Below are 26838 nucleotides of genomic sequence, written 5' to 3' on the forward strand. Positions count from 1 at the left end.
TAACACCCACAATGATCGCCTGAGACTTCATGTCATCCTTCATTTCAAACAAAAATAGTGGCAAATTTCCAGAATGGCTTTAACTCCGAGATGGAGTGAACTGTGGAAAGAGGAAGAAAACTCTGCCAAGCAGCCAATGCTTTAATCTAGTACCACAAACAACAAACAGAGGAGGATTATTAAAACGTCATTAAGGTAAGGTAAAGTCGCGACAGTCCCAGATGAGCGTAGACTGCTTTCCCCTTTTGAGGGGGGAGAGCTGACTGGTGGTAATTTAACCTGAGGAACGCCGCACCTCAGGCGAGGGGCAAAGTTGAGAAGGTGGGGACTTCATGAATAACCTCAAAAACGTCATCTATTACCCCAGACAGTGCACAGTAAGAAAATGGGCACGGGAATAGGCCAGACCGTCTGCAACACTGGGTCAGACTGGCAGAACCTTTTCTCTATGCAATATTTACTACAAAATCAACAAACTACTCAATAAATTCAGTTTTTTTTTTAAATTAAATTTTAAAAAAAATTTAAAGTGCCCAATTCTTTTTTCCCAATTAAGGCACAATTTAGTGTGGCCAATCCACCTACTCGACGGGATCTCACCCGGGTCCACGGTGCCATGAGGCAGCAGCGTTGACCACTGCCCCCCCCCCCCAAATAAATTCAAAGTTAATTTACAGAGCAGTATAATATCTCCCTCCCAGAGAAATGAAGTTTTACTCTGGAGAAAGAGGTGGGAGATAGAAAACAGCAGCGACTCAATACAGGTCCTTGCATTCCGGGATATTTTGTAACCAGAGGCATTTCTTCATAACTGCAGGAAAAGTTGCTGTGAAAATTTCTGGCTTCTCTCCTGGATCAGCCCTGGACACAATTCAGAAATGGTGCAAAATAAAGTGGCCAGGGAAGGCATATCCAGTTAGCTGCAGTTATTGGAAAATTCCTACTGTCAAAGCGCAATTGCAACTGCTCATAAATTTCAGGCTCATGGTTAATGATGGGCGTCCTTTCTCTGTATAAAAGAGTATTTGTAACAAAGCTACAATATAAATATACACAAGCACAAAGTTATCAGAACATGAAGGGGGTATATCCGAAACTGGATTTCCAAGGCACTGACACATTGAGTACAGCCAAGCCGGACGATTATACAACTATTAGAAATAGAGGGAAATCTTCACCCACAACCCCTTCCAAACCTTCACAAACCCACTATGATTTAATTTCTCCGTAACTCTCCCACTATCACAATTGTTCACCCGGTGCTTAAATTTACATCAGCACAGAGGAAAAGCACAATCATCGCCAGAAGGCCCCATGATTAGCCACAGTTTTCTCTGCGCTAAGCACTAAAGAAATAATATTGGTTTAACTTCACTTAACATCTGCACTTGTGATTACTACAGGCCGCGTGCGAGAGAGCCTCAAACACACACACACTCAAAAGGCATCGCACAAAAACAGAAGGGAGTTTCAGTAGCAGGAGAAAGTTTCAGACATGGCAAAACTTTCCCACTCCCAACAACTGCTGAGCAGAAGTTCAGGAGATTACTCCCTGCAGCTGCAATCTGGTAAAGCAAAGGGATTAAACTCAGATAATCTAGTGGGTCAGTGGCAGCGACAGCAGCGCAGAAATACTGGATTCGAAAGGGGAAAGGAGAGGGAGGAGTGGACCGAGTAATGGTAGCTGAGAAGCGCTTCTGTAAAGTATCATGCTACAGAAAAACAAGGCGCTTTTACAATGCTGAATAAATAATGCTGATATGTTGAGGAGACGTCATCAAAATGGACGGGCAGGGCAATTTCAATGGAAAGAAAACAAAGCAGAGAAAGGTCTACGGGGGAAAGAATTAGGAGAAGCATAAAAGGTAAAAGGGATTTTAAAAAGGTGCCAAGAGGACCCCTGAGCTGAGTATAGTTGAAGATTTTAAACAAACACCAGTACGCTCTTCCTGAATTCTATTTGTGAAAGTGTAGTTAGAGAGGGAGTTAGAGCAATTTGATGATAAAAAAAGTTTGTATTTTATGAAAGGATTTGATCATCAATGGAGGGAAATGCATCCTCGTACTGGCCAGCTGATGACAACAGCTATCAATTTAAAACTGTCACTAAAATATCACAGAGAGTTAAAGCAAACATCTTTACCCAGAAGGCTGTTAAAACATGAGATGCCTTGCCACTATGGTCGAGGCAGAGTAAATATTTCAAAGATGAAGAAGATATAGGGCTATGGGGAAAGCAGCAGCATTAGTCTAGGATTGCTCTCACAAAACTACTGTACAGATACAGTGAACTGAATGGTCTCTTTCTCTGATGTTAACTTCCTACAAGTGACATTGCAGCAACATATTGTCCAGGTTGGGAGAGCCTTCTTCAATCAGTGCCTCAGAGGTATTTGGCAACTTGGGGACATGAGCCTCAGCACCCCTCACCTGACCATATATACAGAGTGTTAAAGAAGCCAGAAAAGAAGGTGACTGAACATTGCAGATCATGAAGGAACTGTGGTGTTCCTTGTTTCGAAGGCTCACTGTTAATATTTTAAAAGGGGTAATCAATCAATGAGCACAATGATGCAATGGGAGTGAGGACAGGCTGGAGAAATAACTTGGATATTTGTGTAATGAGGCAGTTTTGTTGAAATCACATACCATGACAGGCATGAAATAATCGCATAGACTTGTCAGGGACAAGTGGATGACACCACACTTTCAAGTTGGGAACCATGGAATACTAGTCTATAAGATTACACCAACAGTGTGCTTAATAAAAGGACATAAGCATTGGCTTGGACACAGGGAAGAGGACTGATGCCAAGTAGCCTGAACAAGAGTAACAAGGAGAGATTTGATAAACTGAAGCTTTGGTGCATTGAAGGCTAGTAACTTTGTTGGACACCTCAGGAGACAAGCTTGACAATGATTGGATCCAGTAAATATCATGTGGACTGCAACTGTATTGAGGCACATCAGAGTGCAACATGCTCCAGGGAGAAAAGTTGAATGTTTTTTTACATTTTTTTTTAAATGTAAAATTAATTTCTTTCCAATTTAAGGGGCAATTTAGCGTGGCCAATCCACCTAGCCTGCAGATCTTTGGGTTGTGGAGGTGAAACCCACGCAAACACAGAGAGAATGTGCAAACTCCACACGGACAGTGACCCAGAGCCGGGATCGAACCTGGGACCCCGGCACCGTGAGGCAGCAATGCTAACCACTGAGCCACCGTGCTGCCCCGAGAAAAGTTGAATATTATTGCACTTCCTGTATGAAATGAAATGAAAATCGCTTATTGTCACAAGTAGGCTTCAAATGAAGTTACTGTGTAAAACCCATAGTCGCCACATTCCGGCGCCTGTCCGGGGAGGCTGGTACGGGAATTGAACCGTGCTGCTGGCCTGCCTTGGTCTGCTTTCAAAGCCAGCGATTGAGCCCAGTGTGCTAAACCAGCCCCAATTTAAAATGACTTGGATCAAATTTTTAGAGATTTTATGAATAAAATATATTTTTGGAAAAACGATGAACTTCTAGATGCAGCAAGGCGAGGGATTTGTGTGATACTTGAAATATTAAATGGTTTTAAAAGGCTAAAACCCGGACTGTCATCAAATACATCAGGAAAACGGAGAAGAGGAAATATGTACAGTTTAGTGAGCAATCAGTTTAATTATTCAATACGTGGCAGCGTAGGCAAGTAGAGAAAATATTTGGAGGGTTAAAGTTGGTCAGTAAAGTGGGAGAGTCAGGATACTGAGGGGCGAGTTTTATGGGGTGACTGGCTTTCTGTACCCTTAGGGGCTGGTTTAGCTCACTGGGCTAAATCGCTGGCTTTTAAAACAGACCAAGGCAGGCCAGCAGCACGGTTCGATTCCCGTACCAGCCTCCCCGGACAGGCGCCGGAATGTGGCGACTAAGGGCTTTTCACAGTAACTTCATTGAAGCCTACTCATGACAATAAGCGATTTTCATTTTCATTTCATTGAGCATCGTGTTGGGGAAATAAGGGTTCTCCTATTCCAAAGATGGGACAAGTTAAAAACCTAGCAATGCACCAAATACTTCTCAACCGTTTTCTCTTTTTGCGCAGTGTTTTTTCAATATATGGTGGCACCATCATCGTGCATTCGGTATACTGGCAGCACAAGTCAGTTCTCAAAACACTTTCAGCAGATTGGCATGATCTCTCACGCTCCAGTTGCTGCATGCCTGACAGTATCCGTTTGACAGATAACAGTGGCAGCCAAATTCTTACAATCTGGAGGACTCCTTTTATGACAATCAAATCTAGAAAGAAGCTTCCCTTTCACAATTGTCAGGAATACTTGGCTGTAAAGGCAGCTATGCAACTCAACACACTTTCCAAGTGGAGGCAGGCAAGATGCAGCTTAGCGGTCAGTGGCATTGGTGCGTTTGCTATATATATTGCCAAGAGGCAGGCAGGAAATATGAGCTAAGGCAGCCCAATACAAATTAGGTTTGAAGTGCAGTTGCTGCTACTCGCAAAGTAAAACACCATGACTTTCTGACTCAGAGGCAAAAGCACTGTCCCCGAGCCGGCTAAAGTCATTCCAACACAGTGACCCAGATTACTTCCAGTGAAGAGGATTTCAAGGGTGCAATGTGTGTTGCTGAGAATTTCACACACTTCAAGTGGGCATGTGGTGAGTGCCACACACACCCAAAATTACAGGTTCATGACAGCACTATTACACTAGCTGCTAAAATTCTTGTGAACACTGTTGCAACAATTAATCCTGAATAGGGATAAACAAGAGATTTGGGAGTGAAGATAAAGACGGACAAGGAAGACATAAATCAGGAGATCAAATGTGAAAACTGAGCTTTAGAGGAAGAAAGTCTACATCTCAGCCTCTTGGGCCTCTTTAAACATTAAGTCCCCAAGGGGAACTATGGTGAATCGGAGAGGAACAGGTGCTGAGCAGAGTCTGCAATACACCACCGGAACCTGGTCCTTCAAACACACTATCTCAGGTCAGGTCAGCTTACGGAACTTTCTCGAAAGGTCACTTAAAATGAAGTGCAGAGGTTAGAGGGATTTTTTAAAAATATATACTTTTTTTGAAGAACCGACAGACAGCCACTGAATAGTATCATGCTGTTCTGATGTGAAAATGTTAAAAAAAGAGAGACAGCTCCATACTGTCCAGCTCCCACTGTGGATATCATTCCGAATGCACTTACCGTTTCATATATTCCAATGACTTTCCCAGATGTGAAGTCTCCATTGTTTAGCAATTTCAACGTGAAAGCAGCCCTATTACCGATTTCCTTACTCCCCCGACCATCTCTCTCAGGATCCCCAATTACCCCGGATCAGATCGCCCACTACCATCAGGTAACTTGATTATCAGAGTGGGAACAAACTAGTTTTTCATGTTAGAACCTGACAGAGCGCGAGCACCATTTCCTCTATCTCCCCTTGACCATTACCTCTATTATCTCATACTGCCAACTCTTCGTTAGGACTAACCTCGGTGCTTTCTTGTACAGCTCAGTCTGTTATTCTTTTAACTTGTAAGCCTCAATAGAAAGTGACTGCAGGCGTTTTGGCCAAGGGGCTAAATGCAGCGAACCCCAGTCAATGTTCATTTGAAGTTCAAACAAGGGCAGAGGTCACCACATTGCCATTTTCTGTGGGAACTCTGGTCAATTGCACGGATATCTAACTCAAGGTGCTGGGTCAAGCTATAGGACCCCCTGCCACTGGTTTGTCCCACAATGACTGAACCTGGAATGCAGCTGGCCACTGAACCACGTCATGGATGAGCCACATGCTTTTGTGAAAATATTACGGGATGGTAGCTGAGGGGTCTGAACGGAGGCAGCATAGCAGGGAGGGGAACACTCAGAGTCAGAAACTTCAACAAACATTTTCAACTGAGCATTTGTTTTAAAAATAAAAAGTCACTGGACCAGTGGCCCAAGCCATAGAATCTCTACAAGTGCAGAAGAGGGCCATTCAGCCCATCAAGTCTGCACCGACCCTCTGAAAGTGCACTCTACCTAGGCCATTTCCCCCCACACTATCCCCAGAACCCTGTGCACTGACCATGGCAATCCACCTAACCTGCACATCTTTGGACTGTGGGAGGAAACCGGAGCACCCGGAGGAAACCCACGCAGACACGGAGAGAATGCGCAAACTCCACACAGACAGTGACCCAAGACCGGAATCAAACTCAGGTCCCTGGTACTGTGAGGCAGCAGTGCTAACCATTGTGCCACCATGCCGCCCAAACACTCTGGGGATGTGGGTTCAAATCCCACCATGGCAGCTGGTGGAATTTAAATTCAATTAATAAATCTGGAATATAAAGCTAATCTCAGAAATCAGTTAGTCAGTAATGGTGGACATGAAACCATCATAGATTGTTGCAGAAATCCAACTGGTTAACTCATCTTCTTTCGGGAAGGAAATCCGCTGTCCTTACTTAGGTCTGGCCTACATGTGACTCCAGATCTACAGCAATGTGGCCCACTCTCAAATGCCCTCTAAATGGTTGAGTGAGCCACTCAGTTCAAGGGCAATTTAGGGTGGGCAAGAAATGCCCTACCAGTAACTTCCACAACCCATGAAAGAATACATTTAAATAAAAGTAATCCCAGTTTGGTACTGTTGAAACAAAAAGACATAGCTATCAACGTTTTTGTGTTGCAGTCATCAGGATTGCTGCATTAAATCATCAGTAAAAGGGAGCAACAAATACAATATACAAATTAGGAATAAGGATAGGCCACTCGGCCCTCAAGCCTGCTCTACCATTCAATGTCAACTCTTAACTGCCCTCTAAAATGGTCACTCAGTTCAGGGGCAATTCAGGATGAGCAACAAATGCTGGACTTGCCAATAATGCCCAAGTCCAATGAAATAAATAAAATTCTGAATCAATATGGCTTCTATATGTCCCAACTGAACTGCTCCAAACTAATGCTATGCTGAGCAAAATCTGTCAGGCCGAGAGAGAGAGAGAGAGAGAGAGAGAGCTAGCATCACATTGTGAATAGGCTGGAAAGCATGGGGAAACCTCCTAGCACATGACATCAGAGCCACTCAGTGATATATGGGTCAACACTGTTTCCATTTAACCTGCTCATCATTTCAACTCAGCCACTGCATACAATGAACAGGGCACCAAGATGATCTTGGTGGTAAATGGCAGACACAAGTGAGTTAGGGTCAGTACCACAAGGATCTTAAAAAGAGTGCAGGAGAGAGTAGGATGAGACCGAGTGGGATATTAGAGGGTGCAGGGAGTGAGGGGGAAGAAAGAGATCAGGTGGGATATTAAAAGGGACAGAGACTGAGCAGGAGAGGGACACTAGGATGGATGGAAGAATATTGTGAGTGAGCAAGAAGTTGGCATGAGAGACAAAAAACAGTACCAGTTTACAAAGTTAGTTTGCCTGGTACTATGGTTTAAAATTCTTTGAATAAATGTATGTTTTTAAACCACTAACTAATGTTTTTACAGGGGGGAATTGATCTGAAGCAAATTTGCCGGCTGTAATTTGGGCAGGCGATGCTGTTTTATCACATCCCCAACTGAGTCTGTGATTACAGATGCACGTGAAATGCCCCAGGGCTGAGGGAAGCCCTGGGAAAGGGTTAAAATAAAAGAAGTATTTCAGAGGTCTCCGTAGAACGCCCTCCAACTGGGTCCCGCCTCCTGGTTATAAAAACCTGATCTCAGCAAAGCCTGAAACACTTGAAGAGAGGCAGAGAAAGATACAGAGGGAGAGAGAGAGAGAGAGGGAGTGAGAGAGAGAGAGAGAGAGGGGAAAGGTAAGAGGCATAGGCAGAGGCAGGCAGTGACAAAACAAAGTGCAAGATAGAGATCAGGGGTGAAAGACAATTATCTTGGTGGGAAGAGGAAGGGAGAGGAGAACACGGGTGTCCTCAGTATGAATTGCTGAAACTTATTTTATTGGATCTCGTCCTCTGGGTTTCGAGGGGAAATAAAAATTAAAGGGGAAAACGTGAAGGGAGACGCGCTGGGTGAACTAATTCCCATCTGTGCACAAATGTCTTTTGCCATGCTAAGATCTGTCCCTAGCCGCTGCCTCTACCCGGAGATCAGCATGCTGTCAGAAGGAGATGAAGAACTCGACAGTGAGAGCTCAGGTTCGGAGACATCCTTCAGTCTGGGACCTTATGGTGCAGGAGGAAAGAGGAAGAGGAAAGCCAGGGTGCCTGGAGTCATTAGACAGAGACAAGCCGCAAATGCCAGGGAGAGAGACAGGACCAACAGCGTCAACACGGCATTCACAGCGCTCAGGACCCTCATTCCCACCGAACCTGCCGACAGGAAACTATCCAAAATAGAGACCCTGCGCTTGGCTTCCAGTTACATCTCGCACCTGGGCAACGTGTTGCTGCTGGGAGAGGCTGGCGATGGACAACCCTGTCACACGAGCACGTCCAGCTACTACCCTAGCAGCAGGGTCACCGAGACAGAGAGCAACCAGCCCAAACAGATCTGCACCTTCTGTCTGAGCAACCAGAGGAGAATGGTAGGTAGTAACTTTCCTAACACGCTTGCCTATGTGAAAGCTGTCAGCTCCAGTCTAGCCTGCAGCCAGGTATCATTCGTTTGGGTAGGACTGGGCACAGACAATGTGTGAGGCAACTTTTAGACTACAGGCCAGCGCTGTATTTATTTTTCCAAATACGTAACATCCTCAATCCGCGAACTACTGAAGAGTCCATGTCTCTAATGGGCGCATTCCCAAATAACCACAGTCACAAAACTTTAGGTTCTCTCTCAACCAAATCTCTGAATAACCTAACAAAGCTTATCCTTCCTTACCCTATTGCAAATAATTTAAATCGCATCTTCCTGCAACCCAAGTAATCACCCCCACCCCCTCAATTTCCTAAATGATAGTAACCTACATAGTGAATGCGGTTTGGTTGCTTATGAAATAGGCAAACCAACTTCTTGAATTGTTCTAGATTCCACAATTCTTTTACAGTTCATCACAAAACAGTGCTACACAAGAATTTAATTCACGCTAAATTCATTGCGCTAACTGTGATTTAGTAAGATACACTGCTGAGCCAAGCAATTCATTACGTGAAATATGGGTTATGTTTCAATGCGTCACTAGGCTAACTAAAAGTATTAATATTCACTCCTTTCAACCCACCTGCCTGCTCATGGTTTAGAAAGACTCAAAACTAACAGATAATATGGCTAATTTGCAAAAAAACATTATTAAATAATTAAGATGTCTTTCTTCAATTTTGTTTTCATAGCTGATGCACCAAATTAAGTCCTATTTTATTGTTGTGCTCCTCAAAAGTGCTTCGATCTTCAAATAAACACAAAATCTTCCAGCAGTCCCTTGCAATTGAGAAAGATGCACAATCTCATTTGATGCGCGCATCAAAAGGATAGGAAATGTTCAAACAATACAATGTCAATACCAGATACATCACACACAGCAGGAAGACACCACACCAGCAAACAGGGGCAGCCATCACTGCTCAACCATCCTCAAAAACACATCATAACAACCCACCGCCATCTTAAACTCAACAAGACACAACATCCTCCCCTCTGCTCAGAGCTGCGCCTCACAACTGACACTTTTTGGATGAAGGGTTGAACCCATGGCCCATCCGTCTGCTTTAGGTGGATGTAAAGTATCCCAAGGTACTATTGAAAGGGGAACGGGGATTTGTCCTGATGCCCTGGTTGAAATTTATCCCTCAAGCAACATCAAACACAGATTAACTGCTCAGTTATTGTATTTGCTGTTTACAGGGTCTTGCTGTGCCCCATTTGGCCGATGCATTTGTCTACAAAACAAATAATATGGCTAGAAGTGACTGCACTTCTAAAGTAATTAATTGGTTGTGAAGTGCTTGGGGGGTTCCCTGCGGACGTGAAAGGAGCGCTGAAATGCATGTTGCTCTCAAATGAAACTCACTAGTATTTTGAAGGTTATTACCCAATTAAAATTAGAGGTGGATTTGCATTCAAGTGCTGTTTAACCAGATGAGAGCTTGAGTTTCACAAAGGAGAATTTTACTCTAAACCCTTCCCTGCAGACATAAACTGGGTGGGCAAAAGGGGGCTATTGCCACCATGACATCTGCTGAGTTGAATCCCTGTACTTGAGAAAGACAGCTGGATAACTGTGTCTAAACGATTATTCAAACACAGAGCCAGCAAACCCCTATGTAGTGTCGGTCGGGGCCTGTTTAACGAGCCAATCTTCAATACGAATGATCCACCAGGTCTCACACTCCCAACATTACATTCAGAAGCCATCAATTAGACGTAGATAGATCTACAGTGACACAAAGTGGAAGAGATTTGGTGCGGGCACACATACGAGATATGTTTTATGGGCCAGATATTCCAATTTTGCATTGCACAGCAACATGTTTGCCGGATGCTGATGTAAAGACAGGGAACCTGACTCTGTCATGCAGGGGGTTTGAAGCTGTGTGCCGAATTTGATAAATCTCTCCGGGAGTAATGATCTGGAATGTGCAGCCTGTAGGCAGATTCTATGATAACTTTCCGAAGGGAATTGGATAAATATGGAAAAATGGTAGGCTATGTGGAAAGGCCAAGGTGTGTGACAAATTAAATAGCGCTTTCAAAGTGTCGGCAGATGCACGATAAGTGGTTGGCCTCCTTCTGTGCTGAAGGAATCCATGATTCACTCTATGATTGTAGACAGTGCTGTTTGTTACCCGTTGGGTACGGCGTTGTGAGATCACTGACATGATTCGGATTCACTCTATGATTGTAGACAGTGCTGTTTGTTACCCGTTGGGTACGGCGTTGTGAGATCACTGACATGATTCGGATTCACTCTATGATTGTAGACAGTGCTGTTTGTTACCCACTGGGTACGGCGCTGTGAGATCACTGACATGATTCGGATTCACTCTATGATTGTAGACAGTGCGGTTTGTTACCCACTGGGTACGGCGCTGTGAGATCACTGACATGATTCGGATTCACTCTATGATTGCAGACAGTGCTGTTTGTTACCCACTGGGTACGGCGCTGTGAGATCACTGACATGATTCGGATTCACTCTATGATTGTAGACAGTGCGGTTTGTTACCCACTGGGTACGGCGCTGTGAGATCACTGACATGATTCGGATTCACTCTATGATTGTAGACAGTGCTGTTTGTTACCCGTTGGGTACGGCGCTGTGAGATCACTGACAAGATTCGGATTCACTCTCAGTACCCACTCACTCGTCCACCGTCTGAAAACTAAAAGCCCAAAAGCATGGATACTACTCCAGGCCATGAATTGCATCAACGTTCCTGGAATCAGTCAGCATGTGTTAGAAAAGGACTCTTCAGGCCCCTTCACTATAAACTGTTACAATCACCCTGCAATCGATTTACTTACACATAAAACAAACACACATACGTGGTAGAAATCAGGAAGGATGACAAAGAGGTGGAGGTTTTAGCATGGGTTATAAATGGAGGAGCAGGAGATAGACATGCAGAATGCAGAGGGAGTGGGAATCTAATGTCGGAACTATAGTGAGAACCAAATGGCGAAGAATACTGTCAGTGATGGTGCAATGGGAGAAATCAGGTACAAAAGGTCAGTCTGAGGGGTGGGGATTTTTGGGTGATTCTGGAGCTCAAAGACGTTTGTACAGATCGCTATTTCCAAACTCAGTTTTGAGAGAGGCGAGAGCATTTTTAATTCTCACGGTGGAGGAGTGATTTATGGTGCATCACGCCCATTTGAAACGTATTGGATTAGGTGAGATTTATATTTAATACAACCTGTCCCTACCTCTGAACAACCCAGCAACAATGCTGCTCATTAATTGAAGCAATTAGTGTAACTACGCGTTACACTGTGGAGGACACCTTCTGAGGCACACTTTGGGATTTAGTTTGCACCCAAGCAGTCAGACCTTGTTATTCACCCGCCCCACCATTTCCACAAATTAGTTAATCATTAGATTAACAGTAGATTGTGGCTGGTTATGGCCTTAACTCAGTGCCCACTGTGGAGTAATGGTCTCTGCCACCAGCCTCGACAGTGTCACCTGATCAATACGCCCTACACCATTTCCCCAATCAGACCTTTCACGATGACAACACCTGATAATCAATTTTATTCTTCTGAACACGTTCCAGCCCAAAAACCCATTCGAAATGTCAGAAGTTGTTGACAGATGAACAAAACATCTGAATATGTTTTGTTTTAGTCTGGGGCATTCTAGACCTTAACCACTCGCTTTGTGGTTTTTCTCATATCGCTTTTGCCCCTTTTTATTTTAAACCTGTGGCTGCTCGTTCTCGATTCTTTTGCTAATGGGACTACTGTGTCCAGACCCCTCATGATTTCGAATACCTCAATCAGATCTCCTCTCAGCCTCCTCTTCTCCAAGTAGAACAGTCCTAAATTCTCTAATGCCTTCATAACTGAAGTTCCTCATCCCAGGGACCATTCTCAAGAATATTTTCTAAATCCTTTCCAATGCTTCCAAAGCACACAGAACTGCACCACAATACTACAGCTGAGACTGAACTAGTGTCTTACTCAAGTTCAACATAACTGCTCAGTCCTCTGCCTCTATTAGTAATAACCAGGGTACTATTTGCTTTATTAACTGTTGCACCTGTCCTGCCACCTTCAATGGCTTGTGCACATTTGGACCCTCTGCTCCTGCACCCCCTTTAGAATTGTACCCTTTAGTTTTATATTGTCTTTCCATGTTCTTCCTGCCAAAACGTGAACTTCATTTGCCACCTATCCACCAACTCGTCTACATCCTTCTGAAGTTCGGCACCATTCTGCTCACAGTTCACAAAACCTCCCAAGTTTTGTATCATCTGCAAATTTTGAAATTGCGCCATGTACACTAACGTCAGGTCATTAATATGTATCAGGAAGAATAAGGGTCCCAACACTGATCCTGGGGAAACCACACTACACAACTTCCTCCAGTTGGAGCAACATCTATTAACCATTACTGTCTCCTGTCACTTAGCCAGTTGTGTATCCGTGTCCCCAACCCAAAAAGAAAATGCTGGAAAATCAAAGCAGGTCTGGCAGTATCTGTAGGGAGAGAAAAGAGCCAACGCTTTGAGTCCAGATGACCCTTTATCAAAGCAAAACAAGCTAAAACAAAACTTATTCAGATGTTTTGTCCGTGTCTCTTTTATTCCATGAGCTATGACATTGCTCACAAGTCTTTCGTGCGGCATTGAATGAAATACCCTTCATTATTTACCCCGAACTACCTCACACACATCATTCTCACATCTGAATACAAACACAGGATCAGAATCCCTCCTCCACCAAAGTAATGGATGTAACCTCACCCTGTCAGGTTTAAGATGGTCAATGGCTGTGAAAGACACTGTATAAGGGCAAATCTATTGTTTATTCAATGTAACCTTCCAGCAATCTGCTCATACAGAAGCAGCAAATCCCTAAGCCTTCTCCACCATCACTGCCTCAAATACATCAATCGGGAATCGAGCAGGGAGAGGAATCTACACCAGTCAAAATAAAGCAGCTCTTTTTTTAGTCACACTCAATATTATTGAGCTGTAACTTGGTCCATTATAATCCATCTCAAATTCCCAGCAGCCCAGCCTGTCCAACTCCAACCAGTCTTGCCCAGAATCTCCTATCCTGCGAGTGAATCACGATGGTTAGAGCACGGGTCCGTTGTGCATGCTAGCTCTCTGTAAGAGCGACCCATCTAGTTCCAGTCCCTACCCTTTCAGGGCAACCTCACAATTTATTTTTGAAAGCCACATTCAAGTCTGCCTTCATCAGGCTGTGCAATCCATTTCCTAACCACTCGCTGTGCAGAGATTTTGCACCTCATCACTTTTGAATCTGCTTCTGAATTCCTGAGACGAATTGGAACTATTTCTAGCCTTCTAATCTGCTTAGATGATTTTAAACACCATTATCAAATCTCCTCTCAACATTCTCTTCTCAAAGGAGAACAACCCCTGCTTCTTCAATCTATCCACGTAACTGAAGTCCCTTATCCCTGGAATCATTCTCACAAATCTTTTCATGTATTGTCTCCACAGACATTCTTCCAGAAGTGTGGTGTCCAGAATTGGATACACCCTTCTAGGTGAGGCCAAAAATGTATTTTATATAAGTTCACCATAACTTCATTACTTTTGTACTCTTGTGATTCTATCTGGATTGCCCAGGATCCCGTTTGCCGTATTAACCACATTCTCAACCTGCCCTTTCACTTTCAAGGATGTGTGTGCGTATACGTCCAGGTCTTTCTGTTCCCAGACCTCCTTTGGAATTGTCCCCTTTGTTTTACATCGTCTCTTCTCACTCTTCCTGTCAAAATTAATTATTTCATTCTTCAGTGTTAACTTGTTAACTTTTACCTTCTACTTGTCTGCCCATTCCACTAGCCTGCCTATATCATTCTTTTGTTTGCAACACTTCCAAGTTTGTCACGTGCAAATTTTCATTGTGTCCTGTACACCAGTATTTTTCAACCTTATTTTCCTGGGACCCACTTTTGCCAACTGACTGACCTTCAGGGCCCACTTGTTGGCCGGCATAGACACTATGGACTGAAGGGCCTCTTTCTGTGCTGTAAAACTCTATGACTCTATGAAGGTGGAGAGATATTCAAAGTGCAGATGGGAGCCACGAGGTTGATTTCAATGTTTGAATTATGGAAATACTAAGATTTGCATTTTGCTAACACTCACTGCTGTAATGTCTGTTTATGCACAGCAAATTCCTGAAAAATGCAATGTGATAAAGACTAGATAATCAACAGATTGAGGGATAAATGTTAGTTAGGATATCAGGGATAACTCCCTGCTCTTATTCAATGTAGTCCCATGGAATATTTTACATCCACATGCAAGGCAGAGTCTCCATTTAACTTGGGGCTGGATCTTTCGGCTACGCCCGCAAGATTGCCGCGGACGAGATGGGGAACACGTAAAGGTCCGTTGACCGTGGCGGGAATATCCAGTTGCTGGGTGGGTGCAGCTGCAAAATCCCACCCATTGTATCCGGAAAACAGCATTCCTAACAAGGTAGCACACTGCAGTCCTACATTGGGGTGTTAGCCTAGATGTGGAGGTGAATCCACAATCGTCTTTCTGATGTAGATACAAGCTTGTTACCCACCGAGCCACGACTAACAGAAAGGAAGGACTACAAACATGCAGGTTTAATTGATCTTAATCTTAAAGATAATCTTGCAGGAGCTGAAATATGCAAATAAAGGTTTGGGAAAGATGAATCTAGAACATCACTGTAAGAGTAAGTCAAAGGGGCAGCACGGTGGCATAGTGGTTAGCATTGCTGCCGACGGCGCTGAGGACCCGGGTTCGAATCCCGGCCCTGGGTCACTGTCCGTGTGGAGTTTGCACATTCTCCCCGTGTCTGCGTGGGTTGCACCCCCACAACCCAAAGATGTGCAGGTTAGGTGGATTGGCCACGCTAAATTGCCCCTTAATTGAAAAAACTATTTGGCTACTCCAAATTTTAAAAATGTCAACGGGATACAGGTTTAAACTTGACATGGCTGGTTTTCACTGATTGATATTTATTGTCATGTACCGAAGTACAGTGAAAAGTATTTTTCTGCGGCCAAGGGAACGACATTTAGGGTTGACATCAAGAATTTTTTCACTTACGATGCAAGATATATATATATATATATATATATTTAGAGAGAGATAGAGAGAGAGAGAGAGAGAGAGAGAGAGAGAGAGAGAGAGAGAGAGAAAGAAAGTGTGTGTGTGTGTATCTATAGAAATGGGGATGGAGTCTCTTGGTGGGTGATTCTGCAAAGCTAGTTGATTTAAGATTAGTTGATTGAAAGACTCAGCTCAGTGAAGAATCGGATCGATAGGTGATGATCAGATGTCCCTCCTTTACTCGGCTTCAGTCTTTTCCATGTGATGGTTCTAAATTCCAGCTAACCATCTGGCTTGCTGTTGGGATGTCTGTCAGCCGGCCGGTCCCCTCTGCTTCTCACTCCTGGGCCATGCATTCGCTCGCATCTTCGCTCACAAAAGCCATTTGTGTGGCACTTTCTCGGTTGGCCATCCTGCTGATCGTACCCAGCAAGGTGTGCCGTGACTCTTTTTACACCCGCAACCCACCCGATCTCTACTTTGAAAAAGCTTGCTGTGCACCCAAGTTTAAATCTAGCTCATTAATACATGTCAGGAAAAACAGTGGTCTGGGGAAATCACATTATTTACCTTCCACTGGTCCAAAAACAAACATTTACCACTCAGTTAACTTTGTAGCCATGCTGCCACTGTTGTCCCTTTTATTCCACTGGTTTCAATTTTGCTGGCAAGTCTGTTATGTAGCACTTTGTCAGAAAACATTTTTGTTGCAACTCCATGTGCACCACATCAACCACATTATCATCAACCCTGTTACTTCATTTTAAAAAATCAGGACTTGTTCCACAAAGGCAAGAGGAGATTTCAGAGAAGGCTTGAAAATGTTGCACAAGGAAAGATAGCTTCCTCTGCTTTGGGAGACAGTAATTTAAAATGGTCAGATATTCGGAGAACTTTCAGATTGTGGTTGAGGCAAAGAACATTGGCGGTTTTAAAGGTAGGTTGGATAAATGTTTGAAGCAAAGAGAGATACAAGACCAGTACGAAAGGGCAATATTTATTAATTTTGGGCTGATATAGAGAATAGGCAACATTAGGGGAGGCGGTGACATAGTGGTATGTCACTGGACTAGTTAACCTGAGACCCATGGTAATGCTGGATAAAAACACCCAGACCCAAAACACTCCTTCCAGGTTCAGCAGCGTTTCACTTGGATCTCTTCCAATTTGGTCTACTGCATTCGCTGCTCCCAATGTGGTCTCCTCTATAGCAGAGAGACCAAACGCAGACTGGGTGATCGCTTTGCTGAGCATCTTTTGGGCAGCACGGTAGCACAAGTGATTAGCACTGTGGCTTCATAGCACCAGGTCCCAAGTTCGATTCCCGGCTTGAGTCACTGTCTGTGTGGAGTCTGCACGTTCTCCCCGTGTGCGCATGGGTTTCCTCCGGGTGCTCCGGTTACCTCCCACAGTCCAAAGACGTGCAGGTTAGGTGAATTGGCCATGATAAATTGCCCTTAGTGACCAAAAAGGTTAGATGGGGTTATTGGGTTACAGGGATAGGGTGGAAGTGAGGGCCTAAGTGGGTCTGTGCAGACTTGATGAGCCGAATGGCCTCCTTCTGCACTGTGTGTTCTATGTTCTTCGGTCTGTGCGCATTCAGGACCCTGACCTTCCTGTTGCTTGCCATATTAACAAAAGACTGCTCCCATGCCCACATGTCTGTTCTTGGCCTGCTGCAATGTTCCAGTCAAGCGCACATAAACTGGAGGAACAACATTTCATCTTCCAGTTAGGCAAGCTACAGCCTTCCGGCCTGAACATCGAATTCAACAACTTCAGATGATCAGCTCTACCCCACTTTGTCCCATTTGTTTTCATTTCATTTTAACTGTCTTTACCATTTCTTTCTTAATATACATTTAATTCCCCCCCCCCCCCCCGCCCAATCTTATCCACCTTTCCTTCACCTTTCTCTTCTTTGCTTCCCCCTTCCCCTCCCCCCACATCTACAGTTCACCCTCTGATGTTAGTTTCTCTGCTGTTTGACCTTTCACATCTTTTGTTCTTTCTGGGGACTGCCATTAACACTCTTTCCCCTTGGTTTCTGTGGCCATTCGCACTTGGTTTCCCTGGGTTTCTATGGCTATGACTCATCTTTCATTCTCACTCCACAGTATAAATATTTCCCACTTTCTCTGTCTGTTAGCTTTGACAAAGAGTCATCGGACCCAAAATGTTAGCTCTTTTCGCTCCCTACAGATGCTGCCAGACCTGCTGAGATTTTCCAGCATCTTCTCTTTTGACCCAGGGTAATGCTCTGGGGACCCAAGTTCGAATCCCACCACTGCAGATTGTGAAATTTGAATTCAAACATATCTGGAATTAAAAGTCTAATGGTGACCATAAAACCATTGTCGATTGTCGTAAAAACCCATCTGTTTCATTGATGTCCTTGAGGGAAGGAAATCTGCTGTCCTTACCTGGTCTGGCCTACATGTGACTTCAGATCCACAGCAATGTGGTTGGCTGCCCCATAAACTGCCCCTTAAACGGCAATTAGGGATGGGTAATAAATGCTGGCACAGCTGCCGACACCCACGTCCCATGAACGGATAAAGAAAAAAGGCGCAATGGGGCAAATGGCCTCCTCCTCTCCTGAGCTGTAAACTGATGGACTTCCAAGGCCATTTCTCAAACTGAAACAGGAGCAGATACAATGCTGTTGACTGAGTCCATTATTATTACTTCAGTTCTCCAAGATCCACTTTGCAGCTCAAGCTTTGAATAGTGTGGGGCAAAGGATTGACCTGGCAAACTCTTGCATATTTAATAGACAGTCACTAAACACACACACTTCTTAGAATGTAATCCACTGTGTGCATTGTAATGTAGTAGGCTGTCATTATAGCTGGTCATTCTCTTCCCCACCTTCAGCAGCATCCTCCTCTCCAACATCTCGGTGCTGTGCTACAGAATAATGCAAGAGAACCCAGAAACCCCCCATACCCTTCCAAAAAATTCAAACTTGGATCTATTTTAAGATGGACAGGATTCCTCGACTATTCCCACCTTCAGCTTGAGGGTAATAACAACAAAAACAAAGAACAAAGAAAAGTACAGCACAGGAACAGGCCCTTCGGCCCTCCAAGCCCGTGCCGACCATGCTGCCCGTCTAAACTAAAATCTTCTACACTTCCTGGGTCCGTATCCCTCTATTCCCATCCTATTCATGTATTTGTCAAGACACCCCTTAAATGTCACTATCGTCCCTGCTTCCACCACCTCCTCCAGCAGCGAGCTCCAGGCACCCACTACACTCTGTGTAAAACAATTGCCTCGTACATCTCCTCTAAACCTTGCCCCTCGCACCTTAAACCTATGCCCCCTAGTAATTGACCCCTTTACCCTGGGGAAAAGCCTCTGACTATCCACTCTGTTTATGCCCCTCATAATTTTGTCGACCTCTATCAGGTTGCCCCTCAACCTCCGTCGTTCCAGTGGGAACAAACCGAGTTTATTCAACCTCTCCTCATAGCTAATGCCCTCCATACCAGGCAACATCTGGTAAATCTCTTCTGCACCCTCTCTAAAGCCTCCACATCCTTCTGGTAGTGTGGCGACCAGAATTGAACACTATACTCCAAATGTGGCCTAACTAAGGTTCTATACAGCTGCAATCCTTAGCTTGCACCTCACCTGGTTCATGAGGTGACGTGATCTGATTAACAGCGAGATCAGCTGCTTTTCACAATAATCTCTCCTGGATAATGTTTACTAACCAGAAGCAAGTCAAATGACTTGGAAATATCCATTCCAGGCTTAAAACCATGAGCAAAGCAGAGCATAAAAATGCAAAATATACAAATTACAAAACAGAGTGGCAGAAGGCCTCAGGCCTCCACTGGGGAGGCTGATATACCAGCTGGCTGAAGACATACTCACTCTGCTCCCATTCTCCCAGTTCAAATCCCAGCAGCAAGAATACAGTAACATATTTCAATGTTGGATATATTAAATTAAACACATCTCATTGAGACGGATACAGTAACATATTTCAATGATGGATATATTAAATTAAACAGATCTCATTGAGACGGGTACAGTGGTGCAATGGTTTTTACTGGACTATTAATCAAGCTCAAAGTGACAGTCTGAGAATTTGAAATGCAGTTTCTAAAGAAAAATGTAGAAACGAGATGCCGATCTTACACCATTTGTCACAAAACTCCAACTGGTTCTCTAAGGTGTTTCAGAGAAGGAAGCTAACTGTCCTTATGTGGTCTGGGCTTACACAAGCCTCTCTACCCGCACCAGCATGGCTAACTCTTGAATAAAACAAAAAGTGCTGGAAATACTCAGGTCAGGCAGCATCAATGGAGGGAAAAACAAGGGTAAATGTTTCAGGTCAATGGTCCTTCGTTCTGATGAAGAGTCATCAACTTGCAATGTCTCTTCATGGATGCAGCCTGACCTGCCGACTTTTTTCTGCACTCTCTGCTTTTGTCTCAGATTTCCAGATTGGCACGGTGGCGCAGTCGTTAGCCCTGCTGCCTCACGGCATCGAGGACCTGAGTTCAATCCCAGCTCTGGGTCACTGTCCGTGTGGAGTTTGCACATTCTCCCTGGTGTCTGCGTGGGTCTCACCCCACAACCCACATGATGTGCAGGGTAAAAGCAAATTACTGCGGATGCTGGAATCTGAAACCAAAAGAGAAAATACTGGAAAATCTCAACAGGTCTGGCAGCATCTGTAAGGAGAGAAAAGAGCTAACGTTTCGAGTCCTAGCCTTTGTCAAAGCAGGGTAGGTGGATTGGCCACGCTAAACTGCCCCTTCACTGGAAAAAAAAAAGAATTGGACACTTCAATTTTATTTTTTTTTAAATTCAGATTTCCAGTAATTACAGTATTTTGCTTTGTGCTGCGATTAACTCTCAACTTGCCTGAGCAAGTCGTTCTGTTGCACCAAACCTCCACAAAAGTAACATGGCCTTCACTATATGGACTGCAGTGAATCAGAAAAAGGGCAATGCTGAGGAGTTCCTACATGAATACATAGAATTTCTTTCAGGGTTCAAAGACCAATCCAGGATTTTTTACGTAGTCGAGATAAAAACCTGTTCCAGACGTGTGTACATCATTCAGTGAAAGATAAAGATATCCGAATACAGTGATTGGCAACCTAGGCTAGTGAGTGGGCCGCATGAGTGACCCTCCTTCATCTCAGTGGGCCACAGGATTGAAATCAGGCTTGTTCACTGACCAGGACCCCATAAATAAGATTAAATACATTTAATCTGAATATTTCATAAGTTATAGAAAATGCTTATTAATTATATATGAATATATATATATATGAATAGAATTTATCAACAACTTCAAATTGTAAAATCAAAAGGAATATTTATACTTTGGACACAGAGGGAGTGTACAGATCTCACAGTCAATGTTGTGAGCAATCAGCATGCACATCACTTCACTCGCCCTCACTTTAGGCATGTATCACTTCAGTCATACCGGTAGGGGGGGAAACCGGTATGGACAGAAGTCAGCAGAATGTGACACCCCTACACGTGGGCAATTGTCAATAAAATGCCTCAGGGGGCCGCACTCAGAACCCTGATGGGCCACCACTGTCCTAAAATCTGTGGCAAATCTTACAAATATTCTCAATATTATATCGGGGTTTGTTATTGGGAGTTCATTATTACATTTAGTAATTTTCCACCAAATGTATTGCTTGAAAAAAAACTGCACTGTGGTACCACGAGACTAGAAACAAAATGAGTTAAATTATAGGAAAGTGTGAAGCGCAATCAAGAGCGAAGGCAGCAATTGATAAGGGCAACAAGTGAGGGTATAAGTGAGGGCACAAGTGCCACAGTGATCTTCATTCTTGCCCATGCAAACACCACTCACTGGAACTGAATGTACACATTTTCAGCCTGTGTAGTTTTTTAAATTGAGAGAAAAGATAAATCTATTTTACATTGTATATCTGACGGCATGGTGGCACAGTGGTTAGCACAGTTGCTTCACAGCTCCAGGGTCCTAGGTTCAATTCTCGGCTTGGGTCACTGTCTGTGCAGAGTCTGCACGTTTTCCCCGTGTCTCCGTGGGTTTCCTCCGGATGCTCCGGTTTCCTCCCACAGTCCAAAGATGTGCAGGTTAGGTAGATTGGCCATGCAAAAATTGCCCTTAGGTTAGGTAGGGTTGATGGGTTATGGGAAAGGGTGCAAGTGTGGGCTTAAGTAGGGTGCGCTTTCCAAGAGCCGGTGCTGACTCGATGGGCCAAATGGCCTCCTTATGCACTGTAAATTCTATGATCAGACACAACAGAGACACACAGGCGGTTAGAAGCAGCTCGGCAGCACAAAGGCTTCACTGAGACACGCAAGATAAAGCTGGCGCACACTCAAGTGGAACAGACTTTTGAAAAACTTACAAAATAGTGTTGAATTTTAATCAGAAGTTCAAGTACACTTAACAGGCAGGCTTCCAGTGGTGAGAGATGGACGCAAGGTGTTATTCTATAATGATGCTGCTTGGTGTGAGGAAACCAAAGAACTGGATTCTGTTCATTGTGCCATACATGTCTAAGATATTTAGGTAGGTCTCAATTTTAGAAAATGGATTTTTGGAAAACAGATTTCTCTTCATCACTCCCCCACTTCAGCAGCACTTGAGGCAAGCCCCTCTCAGCCAATGAAGCACACAATTTAGGCTAACTCCAGTGCCGAACTGAATATTGGCATAAACAGAACTTGAATATTGCTGAAAAGAGAGACATGTTGCTGAAGCTCATCATCTTGTATTCATTTGGACAAACACAAGAATGCAAAATATCAAACGATCACAACAATTTATTCTCCAGGAGAAAAGGGACACAGGGCCTTGCTCTCTGCAAACAAAAGGAACATGTTCAAGTCGTGCACCTTTTTGAATTACCTGGGAGCTTGGGGAGTCACTAGTTCCCTACTGCTTTCTCTATGGCAACTCCTCAGCAAGCGTCAACTTGCACTCTACTCTTGTAGTATAAACTGTTGTGATCAATTGAAATTTGACATCGTCTTAGGACGGCACAGTTGCTAGCACTGCTACTTCACAGCGCCAGGGACTGGGTTCAATTCCTGGCTTGGGTCACTGGCTATGCGGAGTCCGCACGTTCTCCCCGTGTCTGCATGGGTTTCCTCTGGGTGCTCCGGTTTCCTCCCACAAGTCGCAAAAGACTTGCTTGTTAGGTGATTTGGACATTCTGAATTCTCCCTCTGTACCCGAACAGGCGCCGGAATGTGACGACTAGGGGATTTTCACAGTACCTTCATTGCAGTGTTAATGTAAACCTACTTGTGAAACGAATAATGATTATTATTATTGTGAATGAAACTGTGCGTCTCAGATACAAATGCTCCATTTTGGCCATTGTGAGCAATCGGACAAGCTAACAGAGATACCACTGTTGCAGTGCAGGATTCTGACTCCTCCACCCCAAATCAGTCAACACATCTAACTCAGTCCATCCACCATTGTCCCCATCAGTTAGCCTCAATCGCTAGCATGCTTCCTTGGGATTGTGGATTCATGTCCCAATCTAGGGCACAATTCAGTCAGACTCACCTGGTGCTGAACTGAGGCAGTGGATTTCAGGCGAGTGATTAAACTCTGCCCTGGGGGTAGATTTAAAAGATTCCACGGCATTCCCCGAGGAGTCCTTTGGTGCGCTGTACAACATGACTCCCTCAAACAACTCCATCAGAAACAGATGCATTGGTCAATTAGCTGACTGCTGTTGGTGGGACAATGCTGATGAAAAATGATTGTCACAGTTAACTACACGATGGCAGTCACTGCATTTCCTGAGAAATTAACTGTATTGCTCTTAAAGTGCAATAAACAATTTGTTAATCGTTAAGATCGCATTTACAGTGCCCCGGAGTCTGCTATTTAAGTATTATTTGCAACCCATCAGTGTAAAAAAACCTTCCTGTAGAGTTAGGTATGAAATAAAAAAGCAGAAAGGCTGCTCCTGATACGGAGGTGTTTATCGTACAATGGGTAGCACTGTTGCTTCGCAGCACCAGGGTCCCAGGTTCAATTCCCGGTTTTGGTCACTGTCTGTGCGGTCTGTACGTTCTCCCATTGTCTGCGTGGGTTTCCTCCGGGTGCTCCGGTTTCCTCTCACAAGTCCCGAAATACATGCGATTAGGTGAATTGGACATTCAGAATTCTCCCTCTGTGTACCCAAACAGGTGCCGGAATGTGGCGATTAGGGGCTTTTCACAGTAACTTCATTAATGTAAGCCTACTTGTCACAATGAAGATTACTATTAATATATCATTACTAGGACCTCCCCAACGCATTGCTTTGTAATACAGAGAATATTAATAACTGGAGGCTGGAGAGTCCTATGAGAAAGGGCAGCGTCAGTCTTAATAAAGTGACACGAATGTTGTGCGGCTGACAGGCAAATAGGCTTTCAATCCGAATCTTCCATAACAATGTCCTGATGACAGGCTGCCTCAATAAAAGTATGTTGCAAACATGTCAGGCACCTGTTATCATAGAATTTATAGTGCAGAAGGAGGCCATTCGGCCCATGGAGTCCGCACGGCTCTTGGAAAGAGCACCGACTTAAGCCCACACCTGCACCCTATCCCCGTAACCCAACCTAACTTTTTTTGGACACCGAGGACAATTTATCATGGCCAATCCACCTAACCTGCGCATCTTTGGACTGTGGGAGGAAACTGGAGCACCCGGAGGAAACCCACGCAGACACGGGAGAACGTGCAGACTCCGCACAGACAGTGACCCAAGCCGCGTGGCCGAAGCCAGGAATCGAACCTGGGACCCTGGAACTGTGAAACAGCTACCATGCTGGCCCACAGTGCATCCATTGTTATGGATGGACTTACCTGCACCACATGGACTGCAGTGGTTCAAGAAGGCAGCTCACCTTCTCAAGTGCATTAGAAATGGGCAATAAATTCTGGCCTAACCAGCAACACCCACATTCGAAAAGTGAATTTAAAAAAAGTCTGTCCCACTGGTCTCCCCAGGGGCAAGAGTAGAGCCAGTCCCAGAGATCATTTGACTTCCCTTCATGGTGGGAAAGCTTCAGACTTTGGCTTCCATTCCATTGGGCATCGGTGCACATTGCAGGCCCAGGTTCAGGAACTCATGCAGAGAGTCACCACACGGTAACAGTGTACTCATTAATCAGCCCCAAGTTAGTGAGGGATTAGGGCCACTCCGATCAGCAGCAGAATTGGGAACCGGTTGGGCTGGAGTATCTAACTTAGTCCAACCAAATTACACCTCAGTAAGAGTGGGGGAGGAATGAAATGAGAGGCTCTTGTTTTTCAATTAAGTTCTCCCGAGTCTCAGCACGAGCAAAAAAAAAGTTTCCAGCCCCATTCTTCTGGGCAGCCACAAATCAAACTAACGCATCACATATGTCTGAAAGCTGAAGAGGTGCGATAGGAGTTTTCACTGTGTGGTTTTTCCAGCCTCAGCTTCCTGAGCTGTCAAACCTCTCAATCAAGGTGCAGGCGGTGGGGAGAAGTTGAAAAACATTGAAACCTGGAACAAAAAGCAAGTGGGGAGTTTTGAGGACAATGGGTAGGACAGATAGAGTACAGGATCTGTAAAAAACCAGTCTGCAGTGGGAGCCAATGCTTCAACTCCAGGCATTGCTCAAATCCAGATGCAGTTACAGCAGCTGCTGCACCATATCCCCTGCATGTCGGCAGATCCAACCAATCTGAATACACCAGACACACCTCACATGTAAGTCACTTTGGGTGGAGGCATGACGACTACAATGGGGCAGGTGAGGGGAGCTGGATTTCAATTCTCAGCATAGACAAATAACCAACACAGAGCACCTGACTGGGAGCGGTTAGAATCACAACTCCCGGGAGAAACTTCTATTCTCTCCGCACAAGAGCCTAGCAGTATCCCTTCCACCACACAGATCCGACTGCTTTCACCATATCAAACTGCACCACCAACCAAGTTTTAGAGATAAAAGCAGAAAATACTGGGCAATCTCAGCAGGTCTCTCTCGGTGGAGAGAGAAGGGACCACACGGGAGAGATTCTCTGACCGTGTCCACCCGGTGACTAGAGAATTCAGTCCAAGGTCAATGGACTTAGTAGTGCGAGACGGTAGAGCTGAGAAGTAGTGCGAGACGGTAGAGCTGAGAAGTAGTGCGAGACGGTAGAGCTGAGAAGTAGTGCGAGACGGTAGAGCTGAGAAGTAGCGCGAGACAGTAGAGCTGAGAAGTAGTGCAAGACGGTAGAGCTGAGAAGTCGTGCGAGACGGTAGAGCCGAGAAGTCGTGCGAGACGGTAGAGCTGAGAAGTCGTGCGAGACGGTACAGTCTCATTTACTCCTAAATGAAACAAACTCAAATCCATCTCCTTTCTTTCCATAGAACAAAGACCGAGACAGAAAGAGCACGATTCGAAGTTAACAAATATGTCAGCAACCCCGCCCACGGACTTTGCGAGTTGGCGGCAGGCTCAGAAGGGAGCAGCGATTGACACTGCGCCCGCAGGAAGAGAAAGAAAATAAATAACAACATGTTGAGGACAAAGCTAAATATCTGCAGGAGGACAAACGGTGAACACAAGACCTCGACACCTGGGCCGTGCTGGGCTCCACTCAGTTTCTATTTTAAGAGAGAGAGAAATGAACATTGGAGTCAGAGCGAAGACTCCAGATACACACATGAGTTTCCAACTTGCTCCTTTGCAAAATAAAGATGCCAGCATACAGCCATACTGGGTGACACAGCTGAACTGCTGCTGAAGGCTGGCATCAGGGAGGACATTCCAAACCAAAATATGACAAAACTACAAAAAGTGGCTTCAAGCATTGAGAAAGAACTTTCATTACATGATTAACTTCCATCACGTGCTGGTTCGTCATGTAATAAATATGTAATATAAAAAATCAATTTTGTACATAAAATAAAAATCTCAACACTCCATGCTTTGTGTCCTGTGGTTTATTTGGGGCGTATTCATGATTTCAGTGTTGCATTAGAGAGCCAGAGATGATGAGTTCAAATCCCGCTAAATCTGTGATGACCGTGACATGGCTGTAAATACCTTGATGCAACGGAAGCTGCTGCCCTTACTCCATACATAGTCCTAGTCCATCAAACGTGGCTGACTGAAGAAACCTAGTCTTCTGTCCCTACTCACCTTCCCCC

General features: G+C 44.5%; 2 protein-coding genes across 3 annotated transcripts in view; one reads left to right on the top strand and one right to left on the bottom strand.

Annotated features, from left to right (window-relative positions):
- On the top strand, positions 1-26613 carry scxa (scleraxis bHLH transcription factor a). 2 transcript variants are annotated; one of them, XM_038798703.1, is made up of 3 exons: positions 1-195; positions 8061-8529; positions 26056-26603. In XM_038798703.1, the coding sequence occupies exons 2-3, from the start codon at positions 8098-8100 to the stop codon at positions 26092-26094; spliced, it is 471 nt and encodes a 156-aa protein (XP_038654631.1). In that variant the 5' UTR covers positions 1-195; positions 8061-8097; the 3' UTR covers positions 26095-26603. The 2 variants fall into 2 exon arrangements, with proteins under 2 accessions (XP_038654631.1, XP_038654630.1); XM_038798702.1 differs by lacking the exon at positions 1-195 and having other exon boundaries at positions 7786-8529; positions 26056-26613.
- The window catches only part of bop1 (BOP1 ribosomal biogenesis factor), a 169312-nt gene that overhangs the window by 71154 nt on the left and 71320 nt on the right, over positions 1-26838 (bottom strand). The gene's annotated exons all lie outside the window — the stretch shown is intronic.

Source organism: Scyliorhinus canicula, chromosome 5 (assembly GCF_902713615.1).
Source record: "Scyliorhinus canicula chromosome 5, sScyCan1.1, whole genome shotgun sequence".
Classification (NCBI taxonomy): Eukaryota; Metazoa; Chordata; class Chondrichthyes; order Carcharhiniformes; family Scyliorhinidae; genus Scyliorhinus; species Scyliorhinus canicula.